The sequence below is a fragment of the Lissotriton helveticus genome, chromosome 1_1 (assembly GCF_964261635.1).
Source record: "Lissotriton helveticus chromosome 1_1, aLisHel1.1, whole genome shotgun sequence".
Taxonomy (NCBI): Eukaryota; Metazoa; Chordata; class Amphibia; order Caudata; family Salamandridae; genus Lissotriton; species Lissotriton helveticus.
The window spans coordinates 928,545,469-928,569,296 of record NC_136057.1 but is presented as its reverse complement, the minus strand read 5'-3'; the positions used below and the strand labels follow the sequence as shown (position 1 = coordinate 928,569,296).

Below are 23,828 nucleotides of genomic sequence, written 5' to 3'. Positions count from 1 at the left end.
GGTTCCAATCTGGTTCCACGGTGGTCACTGGCCAGTGACTTTGAACACTGTCCCCTCTGCTTTCAGGTCTTCACCACTTCAGATCCACCCTTGGATCCACCGGACACTTCTCCTTCACATCGCCTGCAGCGTCTTCAGCTTCAAGCGCCAAGAGCCTGCGTGTCAAAACCCGACGCCACTTCGACCCTGTGCACCCGCTTCCTGTGGGTGAGGTAACTTTGCTCCGCCGGTGTTCCCACACTGGTGCACACCTCTAGGGTCTGGGTGTTAAGTTTTGTTCCTCTAGGTTCAGCGGAAGTGTCCTTAAACTTTAACTCTGCAACTTTTACGCACCATTGGTTAACATTGGTGCATGCGTGCGCTTTCCGCACATCTCCCGAATCCCGAGGGCCATTCCCGACTTCAGCATTGCTTGTCCTGACTGCTCCCAGCGATTCCCTAGGCCCTAGGCCTAACCACTGTTCGAGTGGCCTTTCTTATACCACTTGTTTAGTATATGGTTTGAGTGGCCACCCGCCCTCATCCATAATTGTGCAACTTGTATGTTTAAAACAGTGCTTTTGATTTAACGCTTGTGCCCCTTTATTCATAAAGAATACTGGGGATTGTTTTTAGTAATAAACACATATATTTTTATAATATATACTTGTGTGGTGTCCTTTCATTTGGTATTACAGGATTGTATGTGGTAAAACAGCTCGCTTAACACGACCTCTTAAGTTAAGCCTTTAGGCTGCTTAGTCCATGCTACCCCTAGGATAGCTTGTCTAATAAGGTTGACTTACAACCAGACACCATAAGGGATTGTTTGGTCAGGTAGTAGGTGGTTCCAGAATTGGAAACATCCCCTACCAGGCCAACTTCTCACATTGGTGAGCAGCGGTGCGGATTTGAGCTTGCTGTTGTTTTACCATTGCAATCTTTATATCAAATTGAAAGATCACATCAAGTACCTCTAGGTACATATAAATCAAAAGCTTAGCATATTAAGTTCTACTGAACTTAGTAGTTGTAGGTTGAAGGGATTAGCACACCCTGACTACAACTAACTAGCAAGGTACAGTAGGAAAACACTTAGTGTAGGTAAGTGCACCACTTACACCTCACTAGTAACCATGTCTGACACAGGAAAAGCCTCAGGGTCTACTCCTGTGACAGTTGACCCTACCCAGGCAACTTTTGGATATGACAAGTTAACCCGTAGAGACTTGATTGCCTTGTGCAAAGCAAGAGGGTTAAAAAGGGGCAGAAGCCCCACCTGCCTAATCCTGGTAGAAATCCTAGAACAGGATGACTTAGAGAAGGCTAAAGCAGCTTCCCTAGACACAGGAAATGGAGGGAACCCCCCTGTAGTTGATCCCCCTGAAGAGGAGGATGATGATGACTTGGATGAGGACTCAGATGTTGAGGACTTAGAAGTACAGGATCAGGGTAGCCAGGTTCCAGTTGGTAGGCTTAGCCAGGCCAACTTGGACCTACTGGGGAATGGAGAGGGCCAGCACCTCCCCAGAACCCACCATGGGATTCTCCCAGGCAACAGAAGAGTGAGATCTCCCTCAGGGGACTCTCATATTTCTAGTGCCTCCAGAGAATCAGAGAGAGGCATGACTGCTTCTCAGAAAGCTGAGCATAGGGCTAGAATGAGGGCTGTCAAACTCCAAATAGAGAGAGAGGAGGTAGCCCTGAGTCAAGCTAGACTTACCTTAGCTCAAGCTAAACTTGCCTTGGCAAGAGAGCAAAAATTGTGTGGCTTAGATGCCACTGGTGGCAGCAATATTCCTAAAGAGAAACCCAGGTCCTATGATAGTAGAAACCTGACAAAGATTGTGCCCCCCTACAAGGAAGGGGATGACATCCACAAGTGGATAACTGCTCTTGAGAGAGCCTGCATGGTACAGCAGGTTCCTGAGGAACAGTGGGCAGCAATCTTATGGTACTCCTTTTCAGAGAAAGGGAGAGATAAGCTCCTCACTGTTAGACATGAGGATGCAAACAATTACAAAGTCCTGAAGAGTGTTCTGATAGATGGGTTTGGCTTAACCACTGAACAGTACAGGTTGAAGTTCAGAGATACCCAGAAGACACAGACTCAGGACTGGACTGATTTTGTAGATTGTGCTACTAAGGCTCTGGAGGGTTGGCTACATGGCAGCAAAGTGATGACTTTACAGGATTGTATAATTTGATTATGAGGGAGCAGATCCTAAGTAATTGTCAGAACCAGCTCTTACACCAGCACCTGGTGGACTCTGATCTGACCTCTCCCCAAGAATTGGGAAAGAAGGCAGACAAGTGGGTCAGAACCAGGATTAGGCCTAAGAATCAGGACAGTAACCAGAAGAAGGAGTCTACCAAGCCTCAAGATAAGGGTGGGGATAAAAATAAAGAAAAGACTTCCCCAGGGCCCCAAAACTCCAAGAATGGGGGTGGGTCCCAAGACACTTCTTCAACTGAGAAAAAGCCTTATTGTTATCCCTGTAAACGGGTTGGGCATTACAAAACAGACAACTGTTGTCCCAAGAATAACAATAAAGAAAATATACCTCCAAAGCCAGCTTCAACACCTCCTGTTACTGTCAGCAGTAATCCCCCAGGAAGTGGAAGCACACCCAGGAATCTGGGTGGGTTTACTGTTGGAGCTCAGGTGGACCCTGGCCTATCCAGGTCCCCATCACCCAATGATCTTGTTTATGAGACTGGCATGGGGTTTGCCAACTTCTCTGCTTGCCCAAATACTCTGAGCAAGTATAGACAAGAACCCATCATCAATGGTTTGAAAGTTGAAGCTTTTAGAGACACAGGGGCTAGCATCACCATGGTGGCTGATGGCATAGTCCCCTCTAAGCAACTTTTACCTGGTGCCACATACCAGGTTACAAACATTGATGGAATCCAAACAAATCATCCCATGGCAGTAGTAAGTCTCAGCTGGGGAGGTGTCATTGGCCCAAAGAGAGTGGCAGTGTCACCAAACTTGCCTGTAGACTGCCTACTTGGTAATGATTTGGAGATCTCAGCCTGGGCTGAGGTTGAACAGGAAACCCATTCTAGAATGGTGAATTCCAATGGAAAGGTTAGTGGGGCTGTAATGGCTACAGCCCCAATTCAAGATGTCCTTCCTGAAAAGGTTGGTAGGGCTGAGAAACTCTCTGCCCCATCTTTAGCAAAAGCTCTTCCTGAACAGAATAGCAAAGCTGTTATGATAACAGCAGAAACCCAAACTGAGTCTCCTCCTGAAAAGGTTGGTGGGGCTGTGATGGCCACAGCCCAAACTCAAACTGATATGTGTGTTGTGAAGCCTGAAATGATGGATAACTCCACACAAACTGAGAGCATGGAGGAAGAAGAGAAATCTCCCCCTCACCAGACTTTAGGACAGGATCAGCCTCCTCAGGGAACTGATCTTACCCCTGATGAAGGAACTACCCCAGAGGTTGTTAGGCCTGGCCTGACAGAGCCTCTGATGGCGGTGGACCCTTCTCAGGTGGGACCCAGTCTGGAGCAGGTAACCTGCCCCTCTCTCCCTTGCCTTAGCCAGCCCAGGGCTGCAGAGGACAAGAAGGACAGTGAGACCCAGAGGGACCCCTGTCAAATAAAGCACCCCCATCAACAGATTAGGTGCACCAAAACTAGTAGCCCTAGTAAGGTGAAAACTTTAAAAACTCCTGAGGGAGCCCCCTTAAAAACAGTTAGGGACCTCCCACAGATGGATTCTGTTGGGCACAGCCAAACCTGGGACCCAAAGGGCCCAAACCTGAACTGTCCCTCCAGCAAGCCAAACAGAGGGACCCAGCCTCCAGCTTTAGGTAGCCAGAGGTTGACCCTGAGAGCACAGTGCAACTCAGTTAAAGAGAGAAAGGCACACATGGTGGAAGATAATTGGAGGAAGCTAAGCCCTAAATTAGTAGAGCCTCGCTTCAGTACTCCATATCCAAACCAGCCTTTAACTTTGCATAAACACACCCAAGGTAGTGATTCCCTATGGTGGAGACCCTCTGATACCCCAAGGGTGAGGGACTGCTTAGTGGACCATGAGACAGGGGGTACCCATGCTAGTGCAGGTACTTCCTTATATGGCCACTCAGGCAATATAGGCTTACCTGGCCAAGGATAGCCTTATCTCCTTTCGTTTGGGGGGGGGTTATGTAGGAAGGTGGCTACCTGACTATGGTTACCCCGGATTTTTGCCTGTGTTTAGCTGGTTTTTTGACTTAGTTGACCTGGTTCCCTGCTAATCAGGGCCCCAGGCCATCTGCTCTCTCTGTAAAATGGATTCCATGTACCCTAGGTACATACCCCAATTGGAAATGGACCCCTTGTCAGCCCCTGTATAATGCACTATAGGTGCCCAGGGCATAGGGGCCACCAAGGCCTACCAGGGGCTGTAGCATATCTTTTGCCACCCCTGGCTGGTTCTTAAATTGACACAACTGGCTGATCACTCAGCTGGGGTAAGGTGGTGTAATCACCCCTTGCTTAGATGTAGTATACCTATATCTAAACCTATATCTGGACACATATTAACCTGTGAGCCACTCCTATGGAAGGCCTCATCAATCCTGGAGGCAGAGTGCGTGGTTTCATGTGAGATGGAGCTCTAGCATGAGCTGAGCCTGTCTGCAGCTGTCGGGAACAACTCCCTAAGCTGTTTCAGGATAATGCCATACCATATACTATTAAGTGCCTTATAATCCTCGCGGTTATTTAGCAACTTTGGTTTGGCTTTATCAAAACATGTCGTGTAAGGTGTCATACGCTTTGGAATACCATCCCCTCGCCAGTTCTGGCGACGGGGATGGCATTCCACCCCTCTAGAGGGGTAAGACATGTTCCTTTACTAAATGCGGTTAATTTCAAAAAGGACCTTAGATCCACAAAATGGATGCCTCTGCCACAGACAAATGTCTGGACCCCTGCAGTTGACCGAAACTCAGCAGATGGGGCCTGGACAAAGGGTTTCCTGTCACAGGAGGGTGTCACCGCCCTCCAGACAGGAGATAGTGTATTGTAGCAGGGAGGTTTGAAAGAAACCAGACAGTGCCTGGGGAGCACAAGGCTTCCCCTTGCATAATCCGGTCAAACCGGTTCTGGGGCAGCCCAGCCCCAGCTCCAGTGAGACCTGGACAAAGGAAAGGGGGTGTAACCACCCCCCTTCCTGGTCCCACCCATAGGGAGGGACCTAGCAGGAGATCCACCCCTCAGATTGGAATAAGAGTGGGAGCAGTGCCCTAGCACAGCAGATCATCCTGAAATCACCTTTAAACTAAGAAGACGACTGGACTTCGACATTCTGATGATAGAAGACTGAAGAGAATCTCCCTTGTGGCCTAGGAGGGGCCACCCTGTGAACACAGGCACCACCCAGCACCTCGACGTCTGCCGGAGCCCGAGTGCAGAGCCTGACAAGACCCAGCTTCCCAGACTTCTCCCAGCCCGATCCACAGTCCCTGCAAACAAGGGACCCGTGGAGGCACCGAGAGACGTGGGAGCGGACATCTTGAAAGACCCCCGAGACGCTGACCGCGCAGCACCCGAGGCACCCTCGACTCTGTGCTTTGGGGTTTAAGAAGCCCCACAATCGAGCAGCATTTGCACCAAAGATCAGCCCTCCAGCATCTCCACGATCTGCGTGGGGCCCTTTTGCTTTGTGCCACTCGACTCGCCATCCCGGCCGCTTGTCACGTGGTCAGCGGCCATCTTGGCGACGAAACCTACAATTTACACTGTGGGTCTGGTTGCTCCAGACCTGCCCTCGCTCCTGTAGAAAGGAGTACCCGCTCTGACCTTGCTGGTCCGAGTAATAAGCCTTTTTCACTTTCCCCGTGGCTTGCATTAGCCAAGGCTTGTTTGCTTCAATCGAGTTGCCGACAACGCCATCAGCTAGAGCCTTCGAGGGACAGCTCGTGATCGACTCCTGGACGTCCTTGACCTCTTCGTGTCCACGTGGCTGCAGAGAGAAGCAACCCCTCATCACCTGTTTGCACCCGACTTTGCCTGGTTCCAATCTGGTTCCACGGTGGTCACTGGCCAGTGACTTTGAACACTGTCCCCTCTGCTTTCAGGTCTTCACCACTTCAGATCCACCCTTGGATCCACCGGACACTTCTCCTTCACATCGCCTGCAGCGTCTTCAGCTTCAAGCGCCAAGAACCTGCGTGTCAAAACCCGACGCCACTTCGACCCTGTGCACCCGCTTCCTGTGGGTGAGGTAACTTTGCTCCGCCGGTGTTCCCACACTGGTGCACACCTCTAGGGTCTGGGTGTTAAGTTTTGTTCCTCTAGGTTCAGCGGAAGTGTCCTTAAACTTTAACTCTGCAACTTTTACGCACCATTGGTTAACATTGGTGCATGCGTGCGCTTTCCGCACATCTCCCGAATCCCGAGGGCCATTCCCGACTTCAGCATTGCTTGTCCTGACTGCTCCCAGCGATTCCCTAGGCCCTAGGCCTAACCACTGTTCGAGTGGCCTTTCTTATACCACTTGTTTAGTATATGGTTTGAGTGGCCACCCGCCCTCATCCATAATTGTGCAACTTGTATGTTTAAAACAGTGCTTTTGATTTAACGCTTGTGCCCCTTTATTCATAAAGAATACTGGGGATTGTTTTTAGTAATAAACACATATATTTTTATAATATATACTTGTGTGGTGTCCTTTCATTTGGTATTACAGGATTGTATGTGGTAAAACAGCTCGCTTAACACGACCTCTTAAGTTAAGCCTTTAGGCTGCTTAGTCCATGCTACCCCTAGGATAGCTTGTCTAATAAGGTTGACTTACAACCAGACACCATAAGGGATTGTTTGGTCAGGTAGTAGGTGGTTCCAGAATTGGAAACATCCCCTACCAGGCCAACTTCTCACACTCAGTGAAAACAATAATGTTACAGGGTACGCCCTGCATATCGTGTGCACTGTTCCTGCTGAACAATATGTTCTCAGTCTTAACTTTCTTATTATCTAAACAGGTTTTAACCACCATGAATCATGAATTCAAACAATTTTTTTATATAGTGATATTAGCAAGTAATCAATCACAAATAAATCTTTGTGTGCTCCATCATATTTACAACGCTAACATTGTCCATCTGTGGACTTCAATCATACTATCCAACAATTTTTTTTTTTTTAATACAACTAAATACTTCTCATATCAAATACATGATTAATAATACATTTGGTTTGAAAATCATAAATAACATAATTGTGAACAGTCCAGAGCCCGATGCATTTCGGGACTTAGTGTGTCCCTTCGTCAGGGGCAAAATCCTGCTGGAAAGATCCAATACGCGAGGCCTAACGTTGTAACCTTATCCAGGAGTCAGGCCTGGAGAGAACTGGTCCGCTAATCATGTTTAAGCACACAGTGATCCAACCGCTGGCTGCCGCTCTTGATGCTTCAAAACTGTGTTTTCAGTACAACAATCTCCCTTCCCGTTAGTTCGCCTGTAAATTACGCTTCAACAGAGCTGGGGAGCTAGAATCCGAGATACGCTGCCTGAATTATTGACGTGCTTCCATCGGTATAATAACGGTAGCTGGATCCATCTACGTGTCTAAGTGGACGCCATAGAAATGCATATTATACCGACGGAAGCACATCAATAATTTAGGCAGCGTATCTCGGATTCTAGCTCCCCTGCTCTGTTGAAGCGTAATTTACAGGCAAACCAACGGCTGAGTCACGAGATAGCTATAAAATTGACTCCTATCCTTGTGGGTCAGACCGCACGTAAATACTACAGGTAATATCCTGTTTCATTGTGTTGTCACGTTTTTGTCTTATGGCCACGAAACAGAGCATGACAGGACAGGACTGTATTGTATTGTAGACAACTGTCTCGTGGCTGACCCCATGGCCTGTTATGTTGACTGGATTTCCCTGCTCTGGAGATGTTTTTTTTATGAGTAAAATAACTTCCATAAAGGTGCAGGCTTCCCCAGTAAAGGCCTTTATTATCTACATGATCACTATGCCGAGTAATAGTCGATAGTTTAATGCCATCAGCCATCACAAACTGCTTTCAACCCAATATCAGTGCTCTTTCTGGCATGGGACTCTTTCATTTTAGAGCACCCTTTGGCAGTGTAGTTTCCTCCTGTCTCATATGCTTTTGCATTCCGACCATAACTTTAGTAGGGTGAAACAAATGTGCTATTTATTCTAGCAATAAGAACGTTATTGAACATTATTGTTAGTAGTTATTCATGAGCTCATTGCTGCCAAAGCGTTTTGGCCCTAAAGAACTCCTCACAGAAACACTTTGACTAAACAGCTATAATGAAAGTTTTTCAGTTGTTTCCTGAATGTGAACAGCACTGGCTGGGCGCATAGTTGAAAAGTAAGGGAATGCCAGAGCCGGAGTACTGCTATAGAAAAAGCCCTGGCCTTCCTTCACACATGTGAGTCGAAAAGGTACAAAAAAAAAAATCGATTGGATGATCGTGTTTCATACATTACAATACCATGTGAGTTATGTTCTGGAAAAGGAGGGGAACCTACTTATGGAACGCATATCTGAGCACCTTAACCAGTATTGGAAATGGAGAAAAAAATGACTCGGGGAACCCAAGTGGCTCACACAGGTGAGTCACGCTCCTCCTGGAGCGCGGCTGGGTGCTTCACGGGGTCGTTGGCCTCCTGGATTTCGCCTGGGGCTGATGAACGCAGCTCCTAATTGAGCCTTTGAAATGCAGAGGGCGAGGGCTAGGATCACGTTGCCTGGCAGCACAAAGGAGGGGGAGGCCCACATCCTTAGCGGCGCCCCTGGCTTCTCATCACGGCGCACCGGGGTGCCGCAGCGCACACTTTGGGAACCAGTGTACTAACCCAATTGAACCAAAATACTCATTCCTCATACTCGCACTAATTCATTTCCATGCTGTTTGCCATTCATACTCATGCCAACTGCGACTGTACAATCACTGTTTGGAAACAATGGGGGAATAACTATTTGCTCAACCGTTGCTGTGTTGTAGGTCGGAATCTTGCAAGGTTCGGTCAACGATCATTTCAGTCGACAAGATGTAAAGCCTCCACCTTCTTCAGGACCAACTTACCTTGTAACTCATGAAATGGCGAGTCATCATGTGGGGTAACTGTAAATAATACCATATCTTTAAAGGCCAGCCGTATCATGCCAAATAATTCGATTAGGAACCATGTCCAGTGTTATTTCTGCACTAGAGAAGAAAACCTGTCACTAACTTTCAGAGGCCACGCCCCCCCGCCGCTGCCCTACAAATAGACGCTGACTACAAGCGCCTGACCCATAAGCACTGAGCTCCTGAGGCAGAAGCCGGGAGCGAGATCTAATTTTAAACCTTGATTATTAAATGTCACTTGTATATTGCTGTTAGAAACGTACTCACTTCGTTCCAGCCCACTACAGCTCGCGAAGCAGATCCAGCGCTGCCGCGGCATCGTAATCAAAATCTTCTCTTGCCGCCATTTCCGCGAGCCCGGAGGCCAAGCCCCTTTTCAGAGGCCACGCCCCCCGTCGCTGCCCTACAAAAAACCGCTGACTACAAGCGCCTGACCCATAAGCACTGAGCTCCTGAGGCGGAAGCCGGGAGCGAGATCTAATTTTAAACCTTGATTATTGAATGTCACTTGTATATTGCTGTTCGAAACTTACTCACTTCGCTCCAGCCCAGTACAGTACAGCTCGCGCAGCAGATCCAGCGCTGCCACAGCATTGTAATCAAAATCTTCTTTTGCCGCCATTTCCGCGAGCCCGGAGGCCACCCCCCCCGCCGCTGCCCCACCTATCCATAAATCATGTGCATCCTCCGGACGCGCAGCGGACGAGCGCAGCGGGCGCGCCGTCTGCGCACCGAAGGGGCGCCAAAGGTAAGCCCGTCTGCGCCCGTCCGCGGCCGACCGGGCCCAGGGGCCTTCCATCATGCCCGGATTGTTCAATACTGTTATACTCAGCTCCACTCCCTCCAAGGCCCGTGGCCTTTGGAGGACTCCGTGAGGTCGCACATCGACAGACTGGGATTGACGGTCCTGCGCCCCCCCCTTCTCACTTGTCCTTGCCCCCCCCCATGCCTACTACCCTGTCCGCCTATTATCTTAACACCAGGTCAGCAGTTAAGCACTGCCACAAACTCTTCATCTTATTGGACTCACACAAACCGGATCTCTTATTTCTTACAGAGACCTGGTTTTGTGACAACTCCCTCCCCTCTCTGTTAGCTGCCCTTCCTGCTGCCTACTATGCTCTGCGCGCCGACCGACCCTCTGGCAAAGCGGGAGGCGGCATCGCTCTGATCGCTCGTAGAGAATTCTCCTTTCAGCCGTTAACCTTTTCCTCCATCGGATTATCAGACTTTTTAGTCGTCCGTTCACCGTCTTTTAGAGTCCCACTTACCTGCCTGCTCATGTACCGTCCCCCCCAATCCTCTCAACTCTTTCTCCCTGGTTTCCAAGATCTAGTGGCCACCTTAGCAGTTAACAACTCCTCCATCTTGATACTAGGAGATTTTAACTTTTGGCCTTCCGAACCCGCAGAATGCTCGATCTCTAAAGAATTCTCGGACACCCTTCGCTCTCTCAACTTTGACTCCCACGTTCACTCCCCCACCCACACTCAGGGCCACATCCTGGATCAAATTTGGTCACTAAATTGTCCTATAGCGTCCCTGTCCATCTCCCCCTGCACCTGGTCTGATCACTTCTTGATGTCCTTTTCCCTACACCTTAGCCCAGTCACTAAGCCCTCTCTCCCCAAAAACACCTGGGCGCGCTCTTGGAGCAAGGTGGATGTGCCCGCTCTCTTCGCCTCACTCTTTGCATCTAGTCCAGATCTAACAGGCCTGTCATCCTCCGCACAAGCCGACTCTATTAACTCCTGGCTCCTATCAGGCTGCGACACTGTCGCCCCCCTCAGGCGGGTGTCCTCCAGATGTGTGAACGATGCTAACCGCTGGTTCAATTAGGAACTCAAGGCACTTAAACTCACTGTGCGCCATGCCGAGCGGGCCTGGAGACGAGACTACTGCCTCAACCTCAAAACCCAGTATACCATCCTCCTGTCTCAATACAAAAAATCTATTTTGGCTACAAAGACTGCCTACTTCTCCTCTAAAATCATGGCTGCGGAAAACCAGCCTAGAGAAATTTTCTCTATTGTTCACGACCTTGCCTACTCCGACAGAGCCACCCTCAAACCCACCCCCTCCCAGGATTTATGCGACTCTCTAAACACTTATTTTCAGGACAAAATCTCTAACATCAAAGCAAACATCCCTTCTCCCCCCCTTCCTTTGTCGACCCCCAGTGTCCATCAGTCGGGGCACGCCTTGACTCTTTCCCTCTCTTGACAGAGGATGCTTTTCTCTCCCTTCTCCCCTTGGTCAAATCAGGCTCACCTCTTGACCCCTGCCCCGCCCACATCCTGAGGCACATCTACTCGGTCTGTGCGCAGCCCCCTCTTAAATTTCTCAACAGCTCACTGTCCCAGGGCACTGTTATTCAACATCTAAAATCGGCCATCATTGTCCCTATCCTCAAAAAACCGGGCGCAGACCCCTCCGCTCTCGCTAACTACCACCCCATTTCACTTCTGCCCTTCCTAGGGAAGGTGCTGGAGCGCCATGTCACCAGAGCGCTCAGTACCTTTGTGGAGGAAAATGGTGTGTTAGCCCCCCGTCAGGCCGGGTTTCGCCCCGCACACTCAACAGAGTCCGTAGTGCTATCGGTCCTTGACAACCTCAGAGAGGGTATGGACACTAACCACCCCCAGGCCTTGGTCCTCCTCGACCTCTCTGCCGCTTTTGACACGGTTGACCATTCCATCTTACTCTCTCGTGTCAGAGCGGCGGGGGTCGGAGCCTCAGCCTTGGTCTGGCTGTCCTTCTTGAGGGACCGCACCCAGGCTGTACGCCTGGGCGACTACTCGGTGGACTTCCGGAAGGTGCAATGTGGGGTCCCCCAGAGTTCCTCCCTTTCCTCTCTTTTATTTATTTTATACATTGCCCCTCTTATTTTCGCCCTCTAGCAAATGGAGGTCTCCGTCTACAACTACGCGGATGACCTCCAGCTAATTTTTACTTTGTCCCCCTCCCCCGAGTCCATGGTGAAGTTCCAGTCTATTATGATCTTTATCCGGGACTGGATGAACTACAACCACCTGAAGTTAAATCCAGACAAAACTGAGCTGGTTCTGACAGGTGGTTGCTCAAGTCCCTGGACCCCTCTCTTCTGGCCCCCCTCCCTAGGTCCCCCCCTTCTCCTTCTTCCTCTGTGAAAACTTTGGGGATTAAACTAAATGACCAACTCACTCTGCACTCCCAGGTTAGCTTTGTGGTTTCCTCCTCCTTTCTCTCACTCCGCACTATCCGTAAAGTCTCCCGTTTCTTTTCTTTTTCCGCCCTGAAACTCATTGTCCTGGCGATGGTAATCTACCGCCTAGACTATGGCAACGCCCTATACTGCGGCATGCCTGCCTACAGTATGCGCCGATTACAGCTGGTCCAAACCCAGGCTGCCCGCCTGGTTTACAACCTGGCCAAATTCCACCATGTCACTCTGCTCCTGAAGTCCTTGCACTGGCTCCCTATTCAAGAACGAGTTCAGTTCAAGATGGGATGTATCACCTTTCAGGCCCGTGCTGGCGCAGCCCCTGCCTTCATCTCCTCGGGAATCAAAGCCTATGCCCCCGTCAGGGAATTACGTTCATCCTCTCAACAATTGCTGAGAGTTCCCCGCTTTAGGCGTAAAAAGTGGGGGGGCACTACATTTTCCACACTTGCCCTGCCTTCTGTAACTCTCTCCCCGCCCACCTTAGATCTTCCACTCAATATCCGCACTTCCGTAAGGCGCTCAAAACCTTGCTTTTTTCACAAGCCTTCCCATCATAATTGTCCTATTCTCCCCCTCCTCCTCCGACCCTCCTGCCCTTCTGGGCTCAGTACTTCATAGCGCCATGAAACCGCCAGGTGTAAATGTAAATGTAAATGTATTGCGACTTATATAGCGCACGTATCACCCGAAGGTATCAAGGCGCTTGCTTAGGGAACCCGTCCTGGTATTCCCCTGTGAGATACCCCCGCAGGGTATCCACAAGGTGAAAGCCAGGCATCCCGCCGCGAAGGGCCGTAGTGGAGATTAAGCAAGCTATTGCCCAGAGTCGCAGAGTGTGACCCCGTGAGTCGAGTAGGCACCGGAGCGAGAATTGTCGAGTCCGTGGAATTTTTGAGCCCGAGACCCGCCGAGGCAGGGAATCGAACCCTGGTCCACGGCCGATCTCAGCTTCCGGGTCTGCCGCCTCTAACCACTGAGCCACGCTTCTCCACACCACTGAGCCACGCTTCTCCACGTGCGCTCTACAAATATTTTAAACTCAAATAAAACTCAAACTCTAATTAAGTGCAAAAGAAAAGTAAAAGGAAGCATTCCGTATGTTTTGACCAAGGTGATTGCTTCATATAGTTTACCTTATATCCCATGATGGCCTAAAGGTTGTGTAGCATGCCTATCAATCTCATGCTTTTGCCATTTATATACATGTGCCTCAGAGTTCCAGTTTTTCTTTCACCGCTTTGTGCCCGATCAAAAGAGTATTGTGACTCCACCTCAATTGACAGAATGCCAGTACGGGCTTCTATAGTCTTGAGCCTCTTACCTTGCAGCGCTAGCGTCTGATCCTCGATTAATTTAGTCCGTTGACCGGGTCTCCTCAGTAAAGAAGGTTTAGGAGCAAAAGCTGATTTAGTTTAAATTGGACAATAAATGCATAATGGGATGCACCTAACGTATTGACATAACAATGCAAGGTCTCCTCAAAGGTGAAAATAATTGACAGACTAACGGGTGACCTAAAAGGAGGGCACCATCATGCAATGGTTGAAGCTTCACTACAAATATATGGTCTCAAATGGCTAAGCTTTATGAGTGTGTTGGAAAGCTAGCTAGAAAGGGTTCTATTTTTCACGATCTCATAAATAGTTCAGCTAAAATTGTCCTGGAGGGTGTATGTTTACTGCATTTTTTATATGTACAGTGCCTAGCTCTAGATAGTAGTCAATATGAAATAGGCATATCTCTTCAGTGTGTGACACCCAAAAGAGAGAGAAATGAAGCAAAACCTCATTGATGTACTACTGTACCATAGATGCAAGTATGGTGGGATATTATTTTTATTATTGGTATTAATTAAATTTGTAAGGCGCAGCAGCTACCCAAAAAGGGTTTTCCGGCGCCGGCCAGTCCAAGGAATAGATAGCAGCTTAAAGATTATTGGTTGAAATGCCAGGTTAAGAATTTGCGGAATTGGACAAACGCGGTTTCAATCCGAATTGAGGTGGGAAGGGAGTTCCATAGGGAAGGGTTGAGGTGTGCAAATGATCGTCCATACATCCGAGATAGTTTGACTCTAGGCACAGTAAATTTTCCTTGATTAGATGAGCGAAGGCAGCAAGAAGGCACATAGAGCAGACCAGAGACTGCGGATACTGAGAGGCCACACCCGTTTTGATTTTAAACATATAGCTCAGGGCTTTGAACTTAATACGCTTCTCCACCCTGAGCCAATGCAGGTCACGCAGGTGACCGGAAACAGCAATAGCTCTAGGAACCCGGTAAAGTAGCCTTGCAGTCGAGTTCTGAACCATCTGCAGCCTGCGAGTCACCATCTTATTTGCTCCCAGGTTGAAGAATGTTACCGTAGTCCAGTCTAGATGTGACAAGCACTTGGACTACAGTTCTCTGGGCAGGCTCTGGCAACATCCAAATTATCTTTTTTAGCCACTTCAAGATAGTGAAGCATGTGGCGGGTACTTTAACAGCCTGATGTTGCATAGTTAGTGAGTCATCGATGATGAAACCCAAGTTGCAGACTTGGCGGGAGGGCTGAGGAAGTGCGCCCAGCTCACTAGGCCAATGTTGGGGCCCCCAGAGATCCTTGTTTTTACCTAAGACCAGAACCTCGGTCTTCTCTCCGTTGAGCTTAAGGTAGTTGGCCTGCATCCATGAGGCAATTTTACCCAAGCCCAACTGGAGGAGGGAAGTCTCAGCTGCGCTCTCCATTGACAGAGAGAAGATAATCTGGGAGTCATCCGCATAAGATAACAGTGGGCAAACCAGCACCCTCAGCAACATTAGCCAAAGGTCTGACATACAGATTGAATAGTAGGAGGCTAAGGATGGAGACCTGCGGTACCCCATAAGGTGAGAGAAGGGTATCAGAACTAGCACCAGGAGAAAAAACTTGGAAGGTTCGAATGGCAAGAAAAGAGATGAGTCAATCGAGGGCTGAGCCACAGATGCCAAAAGATCTTAAGCTTTCCACTAGCACGGTGTGAGACACCATATCAAAAGCTGCGCTTAAATCGAGCAATAGGAGGGCCACAGTGTCTCCAGCATCCAAATGATGTTTTCATGACCCCAAGAAGCAGAGTTTCCGTTGAAAAACCAGCTCTGAATCCCGATTGGGATGAGTGAAGGATTTTCTGTGATTCTACAAATTTAGACAATTGTGCGTAGATGTGCTTTTCCAAAATCTTGGAGAAAGCCAGTAGCAGAGAGATAGGCCGGTAATTAGATGACAAATCAGGATCTGCGTTGGCCTTCTTTAGATCGATGCCTCCTAGTAACCTAATGCTAGTCAAAGACTGGGGGAATGGACATATGCAGAGGCTGAGAGATAAGTGAAAGATACCATCCAAAATGTATAAAGTTTGACTCGGGCCCCCTCTGATTAGAGTGGATATCTAGGTAAACGATATACTTTGGATGTAGGCAGAAAGTAAAGACGATCAGGTGACACGCCATATAATTTCCACGTTCAACCCTTCCTTTGCAGTTTTGAGAGAGAAGATCCAATATGTCTTTCTATATTTACGCGTGTCTATTATGGCCTGTCCTTGGCTGGCTCAGATTATTTCTAAAATAATCCACTTAAGTTCGTTTTCTGTATGGCCTTGGTCACAACAATGTTGGACTAAAGGTGCTTGGAGTTTTTTTTGTCCTGATCACCGACTTGTGATCGGCGAAACAAGTCCTTAATTCTCTGCCAGTTTCACCTATATATCCAAGACCACACAGGCATATAATGAGATATATGACATTAGAACTTCTTCAATTTGACACCTCTTTTAGGAGGCCAGTGTGTCCTCCATATTGCCATCTGTCTGTTATAAATGCAGCATCACATGCATGACCGGTGCCACATTTGTGGTTCCCCTCGATCAAATCAGTTCCCACAATCGAGCATTGTTTTTGGTTACCGGTTTCAACCTAGTGTGGACTATTTTGTCTTTTATATTTGCATTCCTTCTATATGCAAAAATGGGTCTGTCTAGTGTGTTGTCATCCTCATTGATGTTCAGGATTTTCCAGTTTTTATCAAAAATGATTTTGACGTTATGGTTAAGATTCAAGTGATTTATCACACAGACAAGCTTATCTTCTTTCTTGTGTTAGGTCCCTGTTCGAGAGCATCTTGACTGTAGTAATTTTCTCTCTTAGATGCTTGTCGAATCAGGAGTTTAGGATAACCTTGCTTGAGAAGTGTCTGCTTGAGTGCTTCTCCATGCAAATCATTCGCTGATAGGGGAACAATTCCTTTTAATTCTCAGGAATTCCCCAAAGGAGATAGAATCTTTTTGACAGTTTGGATAAAAACTGGAGTGTTGAAAACCTGTTTTTAGCTGTAGGTTTTCTGTAGAAATTGACTTGTAACATAACATACCTTGTGGTCCTTTATTCCAAATATCCAAAAATTCTACTTTGTCAGAATTGTGTTTCTCTGTGAAAGTTCTTAGCACTAAGATTAAGCCACTGAATACATTGTAGAAAGCTTTCCTCTTCTCCTGACTATACGTAAATGGGGCAGCCTCATTAAAAATGTGTTCGCGTTCATAGTCTCCCATGTATATGTTCGCTATACTAGGAGCACAGGATGTTCCCATGCTAGTTCCTTTAGTTTGATGATACATGGTACCACTGAGTTCAAAGTAGTTTTTAAAGAGCACCATTTTTAAACATTCCAATATGAATCTGTACGGTCAATCACCTGGAAATCTCTTGCAGGGCCTCTACTGCTACTATGGCCTCTTGATGAGGAATATTTGTGTAAAGCGCCTCAATATCTAATGTGAGCAGAATTTCTTGTTCTGGATTATAGAGTATGTTCTCTATCTTGGCTAGGATATATCCAGTATCTCTCACATATGTCAGATGACACATATGTATCCACATATTTGGATAATGGCTCTGTATGTGAATTAAAGGATGAAATAATGGGACGCATAGGGGAATCTATTGTGTCTTTGTGCACTTTAGGAACGCTTTAGATGGCTGCGGTGACTGGATTCTGTATATTCAGAAACTCGCATTCTATTTCACATATTTTACGATCTGATTCCATTTTGTTTCCAATTCCATCACAGTCTCGCCAAGATAATTCACATCTTTTTCATAGTTTACAGTTAAGGGCAAGGTCATCACGTAGCCCTTGGAGAACTCTAGTTAGATCTTCTTTCACATACTCCCACAAATCTCTTCAAACTTGCCAGAATGCCCAGGAACTTTGCTTTTGAGCATCATGGCTGTCTCTTGGGCATTTGCATTTAGGGTATTGCCATTGTGTAGCAATGTAATGTAACATGGATTTGTAAAGAACAAAACTTGCCACCGGTGAGGGTATTTTGGGGCTGAGTAGGTGCGGGGTCCGCAAGAAGGATCAGATGAAGAGCCAGGTTTTCAGTTTCTTGTGGAAATCCATAAGTGGCACTGCTGTCCTGATATGCTGGGGGAGGTAGTTCCAGGATTTGGCTGCCGGGTAAGAGAAGGCCCAACCTCCTGCATTGTTTAAGAGGAAGAAGAGAAAAAAAGGAATTCCCTCTGGGTGGGCTTCTTCAGCAGCATTCGAGGTAAGCTGGGGGCTCTGAGGCTAGACAGAAAGAGAGAGGTGGACAGGAAACGTGCACCGGGGGATTGAAGTGTGGTTAAATAATTGTAGTTTGCCAAACCTGCACCTATGGAGACTTTCTAGGAAAATATCTTAAGCAAGTCAATATACAAACAAACCTAAGGAGACTCACCTTTAAACAGTCAACGACCCCCTCTGTTTTTAGACCTACTATAACGGAATGAGTATTACCTGGATAGGAAGCGGGTTTGTTTGCCATTGTTGCATTACTGTTCTAGGATACTGTATGGGGGGCCGTGCTATACAGGTCACCTCTGTTATCTACAATGTTGGGTTATAAAACAATAAAATAAATGTATTCTGTAACCAGTCAATTAAGTGGAAACTATAATACAGGTATTTCCTGCAGTCCCTAACACAATGAGTAGGGAGGAGGGATCTCAGTCGGTCTTTCAATGTACAGATAGTAATGACTGCAGACCTCTAGCAAAGTGCATAGTGAACATCAGATTAAAAACAGCTATGGAATTCAATTATTCTTCATCACCACATAGGTACGCTCTTCCCATTTGTGATTCATGCACTAGGTCTGTCAAAAGCTTCGATATCAACCAAACCTGTGCAAAGAAAGTGCATTATATTTTGCTGCCAATTGCACAGTCAGGCGACTGTCTGTATATAGCACTTTTACAAGACACAGAGAAGCACTGTTTGCACTCAGAATGTACTCATTAAAAAACTGCGGCTGCTTTATTGTAGCGCAGGAAGTCCACCCACATAATTCTAAAAAGAGGGAAATTCCTACTGAGATGGGTTTGGTAATTAGAGCTGATCAAAATGGGTAAACTTTAATTCTGTTGTAGCATCTTGATCAAATGATCTAGGACTTCAGTTTCCAAGTCTAGTAAACAAGGTTACCTTCTCGAGTAAGAGTGTACAAGTGGGCATTGATCAGATCTAACAATTCCAGGTCATCATTTTATACAGACCTGCAAGAAAGGGATGCAAGGAAATGGAATCATGAACTATACAACTTACCAGTATACAGACTTAGCAAAGAACTCAATGTTATCGGAGAAATCACCAACCCCATCCTTTGCAATGCTCTCTAGCCAATCCACCACCAGCTGAAATTAGAAGAATTGAATAAAGGCTTAGAGAGTGCACAGACAAACATAGAAAATCTTAGTCCAAACAATATTATAGAAAGAAAACGACAAAGCATCAGCAATTGAAAAAAACTGCCTCCTGCATTACATACAACAGCAATGCTCAGCAATGTAAGGATACACTTACTTCACGCAACATCGCATCATTGTAATTATTCATGACTAAATGTCTTACTTGGCTTTGCCGAACAAGTGAATCTCTCTGGAACAGCTTTTCAACAACTGTCTTTTCACTCGCATTTGGAGCCTAAGCATAAAAATGGCAGATAAAGATAATTAGATTTCCAACAAGACAAACGTATAGTTGTCAGATAGGTCAGTGAGTTAATTAATGTGTTGAGCAAATCGGTGTGCAACTGCTTATTTCTAGACCTGAAACCTGGCAAAGATGGCACAGTATTCCAAAACTGATAACACTAGCACCATGGAAATGGGACAACTAGATAAAGCCACACGACTGGGGCAACAAGAGCAAGTTGAAACATGTTATAACTTATCCAATAGGTCGGCAACTGGAGTCATAGTGGTTGGCAAATTTTATTGACTTGTATATGAAACACAATAAACATATACGCTGAATTGAAGATAGACATGTCACAAAGGATTATTTCTCTCAACTGTAAGGAAAATAAAAGACTTACTGAAATTTCAAACATGGTTTCGTCTTCAAGAGCTGACTGTATTCGGTCTCTAGAAATTTGAGCAGATGGATAATATGTAATGCATTTATCTATCAACAAGCAGAAACATGAATAATTTTCACATGCGGTTCACACTTTACTTGTTCATAAGTGAAAGTCTTAAAAAACCGTAGCATCTGGATAATAAACAATTCACTGACAGATAATGCTAAAGATGAGTAATAGGAGAAATTACAGACTCCTACTCATAATAATTCTTGAATTCCTAGTTTAACAGTTCTGATGGGATAGATCCATACAAGTAAGGGGATTTAGAGCTTTTTTCAAAAGGAAAAAGCTTTAAAGGCACAGGCAACAACAGCCATATACACCTATTATTCCATTGAGAACAATTCCTTTCTTATAATTTTTTCAAAATATAGGCACAAACATCCTGGAGAGCAAGTAGCCCTGCAGTTCAAAAAGCATGATAAAACATTGGAACGTCACTGGTGCGGTCTTCATGGAAACTGGAATGGCATGGTGAGCAAAAAAACAATGGATTTAGGCCCAGATGTCTGCACCGGGGTGAATGTATGACATTGTTCTGCCTTCTGTCCATCGATTGTTGTTTTTGCAGCAGTCTTCATGGAAACAGCATCAGCTTGAATGTAGTTGAGAGGAAGCAGTTCATTGTGCAAATAATAACACACATGGCTACCGAAGGTAACCACATGGTAAGCGTGCATTCAAGCCACTCCAGGCAACAGTTCATCTACTGGTCTCAAAAATACTTTTCCCATTCTACAAAGTATGAGTGCCTACCTTAAATGCCTTAAGATATGTTTTTCCTCCTCTGAGGAAAGATTATTTTAAAAGCATTAAGAGAACAAAATGCTGGGTTCGTGGAGGTGGTGTTTGAAAAACAAACGTATCCCTCTGAAACAGTCAAGTAAATAGGATTCTGCTGAAGAGAGACTGCAGCTCGCTCACTTACTCACTGGGCTGAAGTACAATAGTAAAGGATGTCTACCATATTATCAAATTTGAATCAATGTATGACATGGCTTCGAGGTGCTCGTTTAGCCACAACAGACAAAACACAGAAACATGGAATAGCCACAACCCTCTTTGTCAAAACGGACCTCCTTTCTACACCCCATTCCACCTGACCCTCTATATGCAAGACAAGCAGCATTAGTGTACACCTGCCAAGAACAAGACTGGTATGGGGAACACATCGCCACAATATTTTCATCATGAAAGCATCACTTACCTGTGAAAACCCTATAAACCATTAGGCAAAAAACAAAGTAAGAGCTCTTAAGACTACATTAGCCACAAGACCAATGAAGTGTGGTTTGACAGAAGATACTAACTGGCGTTTGTGTATCCATCTGGTAAAGGAGTTTTCATGTAACTAGTTTAAATTTGCAGGAGACAACTGCTAAAAAATCCATGCGTCTAAATGAAAGCAAACAAAAAGCCGCCCAACAACGTAATGCTTACCTACTAGGTTTTGATGGACAATTAATTTTTGTGTGTATATATAAACAACCAAGCAGATTCTAGATAACAAATCTTATCACATACCAGATGGAAGACAGCACTTGAGAACAGATTTATCATCTTGACAAAAACAAAGCCATTTATTCTAGTTCATCGCAAACTGTTCATTAGTAGGACCCAGTCATCACTGGCCAAGCCTTTCACTTGATAAGCTTTCTGTTGGTGGAAAACGTGAACTGCACCTTCCCATCAGAAGTCTTTTGAGTGCACCAGTGCCTTACTGCAGATCAACACATCTGACAAATACACTCACATCATTGTTTACAGATTTTGTTTTTTTTAAAGAACAAGTGGGATTATCGAACAATCGACACTTCTGGAAATCCCCTTTTAACTAGAGGAAGACAAAGTCTTGGAATGTTATCTCGTGCCTACATATGACCATACAAATACCTTTGATAACCTGAGACAGGTTCCTTTGTTGTACAGGAGTAGAGGAAAAAGGGTTTTGCTCCATACCACTCAACACCACACTGGGAAGTGGTGAAAAGACGTGTAAAGATCAATCTTTTTAGAGTAGATACAGATGGAGTTTAGCTCCTGAAAAAACATAGCACCGTCAGGAGTATCTCTGGAATGGGGTGATCGATCTCAGACTGGGCAAACAACCTTTTTGGTGGTGGACAGATTTTCCTGACTTGGTTGCGAGCAGTCATAAGCTCCTCTGCCAAATGAATCTACTTATAGGCCCTAGTTAGGATGCTTTGCCACAAAAGATGGGTAAGTAGCCTTTGGCCCGAAGTGCGTCCTAGGGTATATTAAGTTGTTAATAGATGTTTCTTAAATGTTTTCTGAAAAGTGAAATGGAAGAAGATGGCAGAAGGTTTATGGCAAGTGTTTACCTCCTCGACAGACTCCTAAGTTAGCCTTAATGAGTCATGACCTGGAAAGCACCTTACTGGGACCAGGAAATGTACCCTTTTAAACTATATTTGCTGGGCCTACTTTTCCACCGATGACGGATGGTGATCCTGTGGAATATTATAAAACATCCAAAGAGGTATTGAGAAAATATATGACCAGACTAGTTAATTACATTTAAGAGATGGTAAAATACCTCAATCCTTTGATACAGGAACAGAGGTTAGCTTTTTTTAAATGAGTGAAAACTCACAGTACCTTAACTTATATCAACTGATAACTCTACCAAATGCAGATTATACAATGCTTGCAAAAGAATTGGCAGTCAGAATAAACAAAGTTGCACAATTGTTGATTCAGAAAGAGCAAAGTTGATTTACTGCCAACAACTACTTAACATTATCAATTATTTAAGTGAAGCTTTTACCCGTAAGAAAATTCCTGCAGAAGCTATGCTTCAGGATGCAAAAAAGCATTTGATCTTGTGAGCTGGGAAAGTCTTTTTTCGATATGAAGTGCAATTGTTTCACTTCTCAGCCCACTAGGGCATTAAGTAATCTGTACAAGGACAGCAAGGTCACATCCCCGACTCCCTCAAAGTTGGACAAGTCACACCTATACTCAAGAAACCAACAGCTGACCCTTCTGACTTAAACAATTACCGTCCTATTACCAACATTCCCACCCTTGCCAAATTGTTGGAAAAATGCGTACAACTCCAACTAACGAAACACATTGAACAGTTTGACCTCCTCAACGCTCATCAATCAGGCTTCCGAGCAGGGCACAGTACTGAGACTGCTATTACACACATAATTGACAACGCCCTCCAAATCCTTGATCAAAATGATACCTGCCTCCTCATCCTTCTTGATCTGTCCTCAGCATTTGACACAGTCAAACACGAGAACCTACTCGAGTTGCTAAATACCAGAATGGGCCTATCTGGGACTGTTCTCAAATGGTTCACTACCTTCCTACATAACCGGTCTCAGAAATTCAAGAGCAACAACCTGATGTCCCCACCAGTGCCTGTAACACTAGGCGTCCCACAAGGATCTTCCCTTTCTCCTACATTGTTCAACCTGGTCATGGAACCTCTCACCACGCTGCTACAAGCATCTAATGTACACTTTCACATGTACGCAGACGACACCCAACTATACCTGAAATTACAATCCCCCAATGACATCAAACTTCTTAACTCAACGCTCAGAAACACACAATCATGGCTTGCCGATAATCACCTCAAACTCAATGCCCTGAAAACTGAGTTCCTGCTGATCTCACCCCCTGCGAAAAGCTCCACCTCTCAAACCTGGCTTAAGCACCTAACTGCACTCAATGTCCAACCTACCATCGTGGACTCAGCGAAATCTTTAGGCATAACACTTGACACCAATCTCAACATGTATGAACACCAATCTCAACATGCAACGGCATATCAGCAACGCAACTAAGGGAGCTAATTTCCAAATCAATACCCTGAGGAAACAAACCCTTCCTCCCAGCCAAGGACTTCCAAACTGCAGTACAAGCCCTAGTCATGCCGCGCTTAGACTACGGTAGCGTCGCACTTTGCGGACTTCCCCTATCTACAACTGCACCCCTGAGAGCCTCTTTGAACGCTGCAGCGAGACTAATCACTGGATCAAAAAAACACTCACATATTTCCCCTGACCTAAAATCCTTGAACTGGCTGCCTTTGAGGCCAGAATACACCTGAAAAT

At 46.0% G+C, this 23,828-nt stretch overlaps 1 protein-coding gene across 3 annotated transcripts in view; it reads right to left on the bottom strand.

Annotated features, from left to right (window-relative positions):
* Window positions 1–23,828, bottom strand: part of NUP107 (nucleoporin 107) — a 547,946-nt gene that overhangs the window by 361,035 nt on the left and 163,083 nt on the right. For all 3 annotated transcript variants that reach the window (XM_078676641.1, XM_078676632.1, XM_078676648.1), the window contains exons 8-10: window positions 19,690–19,738; window positions 19,224–19,295; window positions 18,918–19,006 (exon numbers count right to left, since the gene is read on the bottom strand). In XM_078676641.1, coding sequence (XP_078532767.1) covers window positions 18,918–19,006; window positions 19,224–19,295; window positions 19,690–19,738 — 210 coding nt within the window. The remainder of the gene's footprint in view (window positions 1–18,917; window positions 19,007–19,223; window positions 19,296–19,689; window positions 19,739–23,828) is intronic.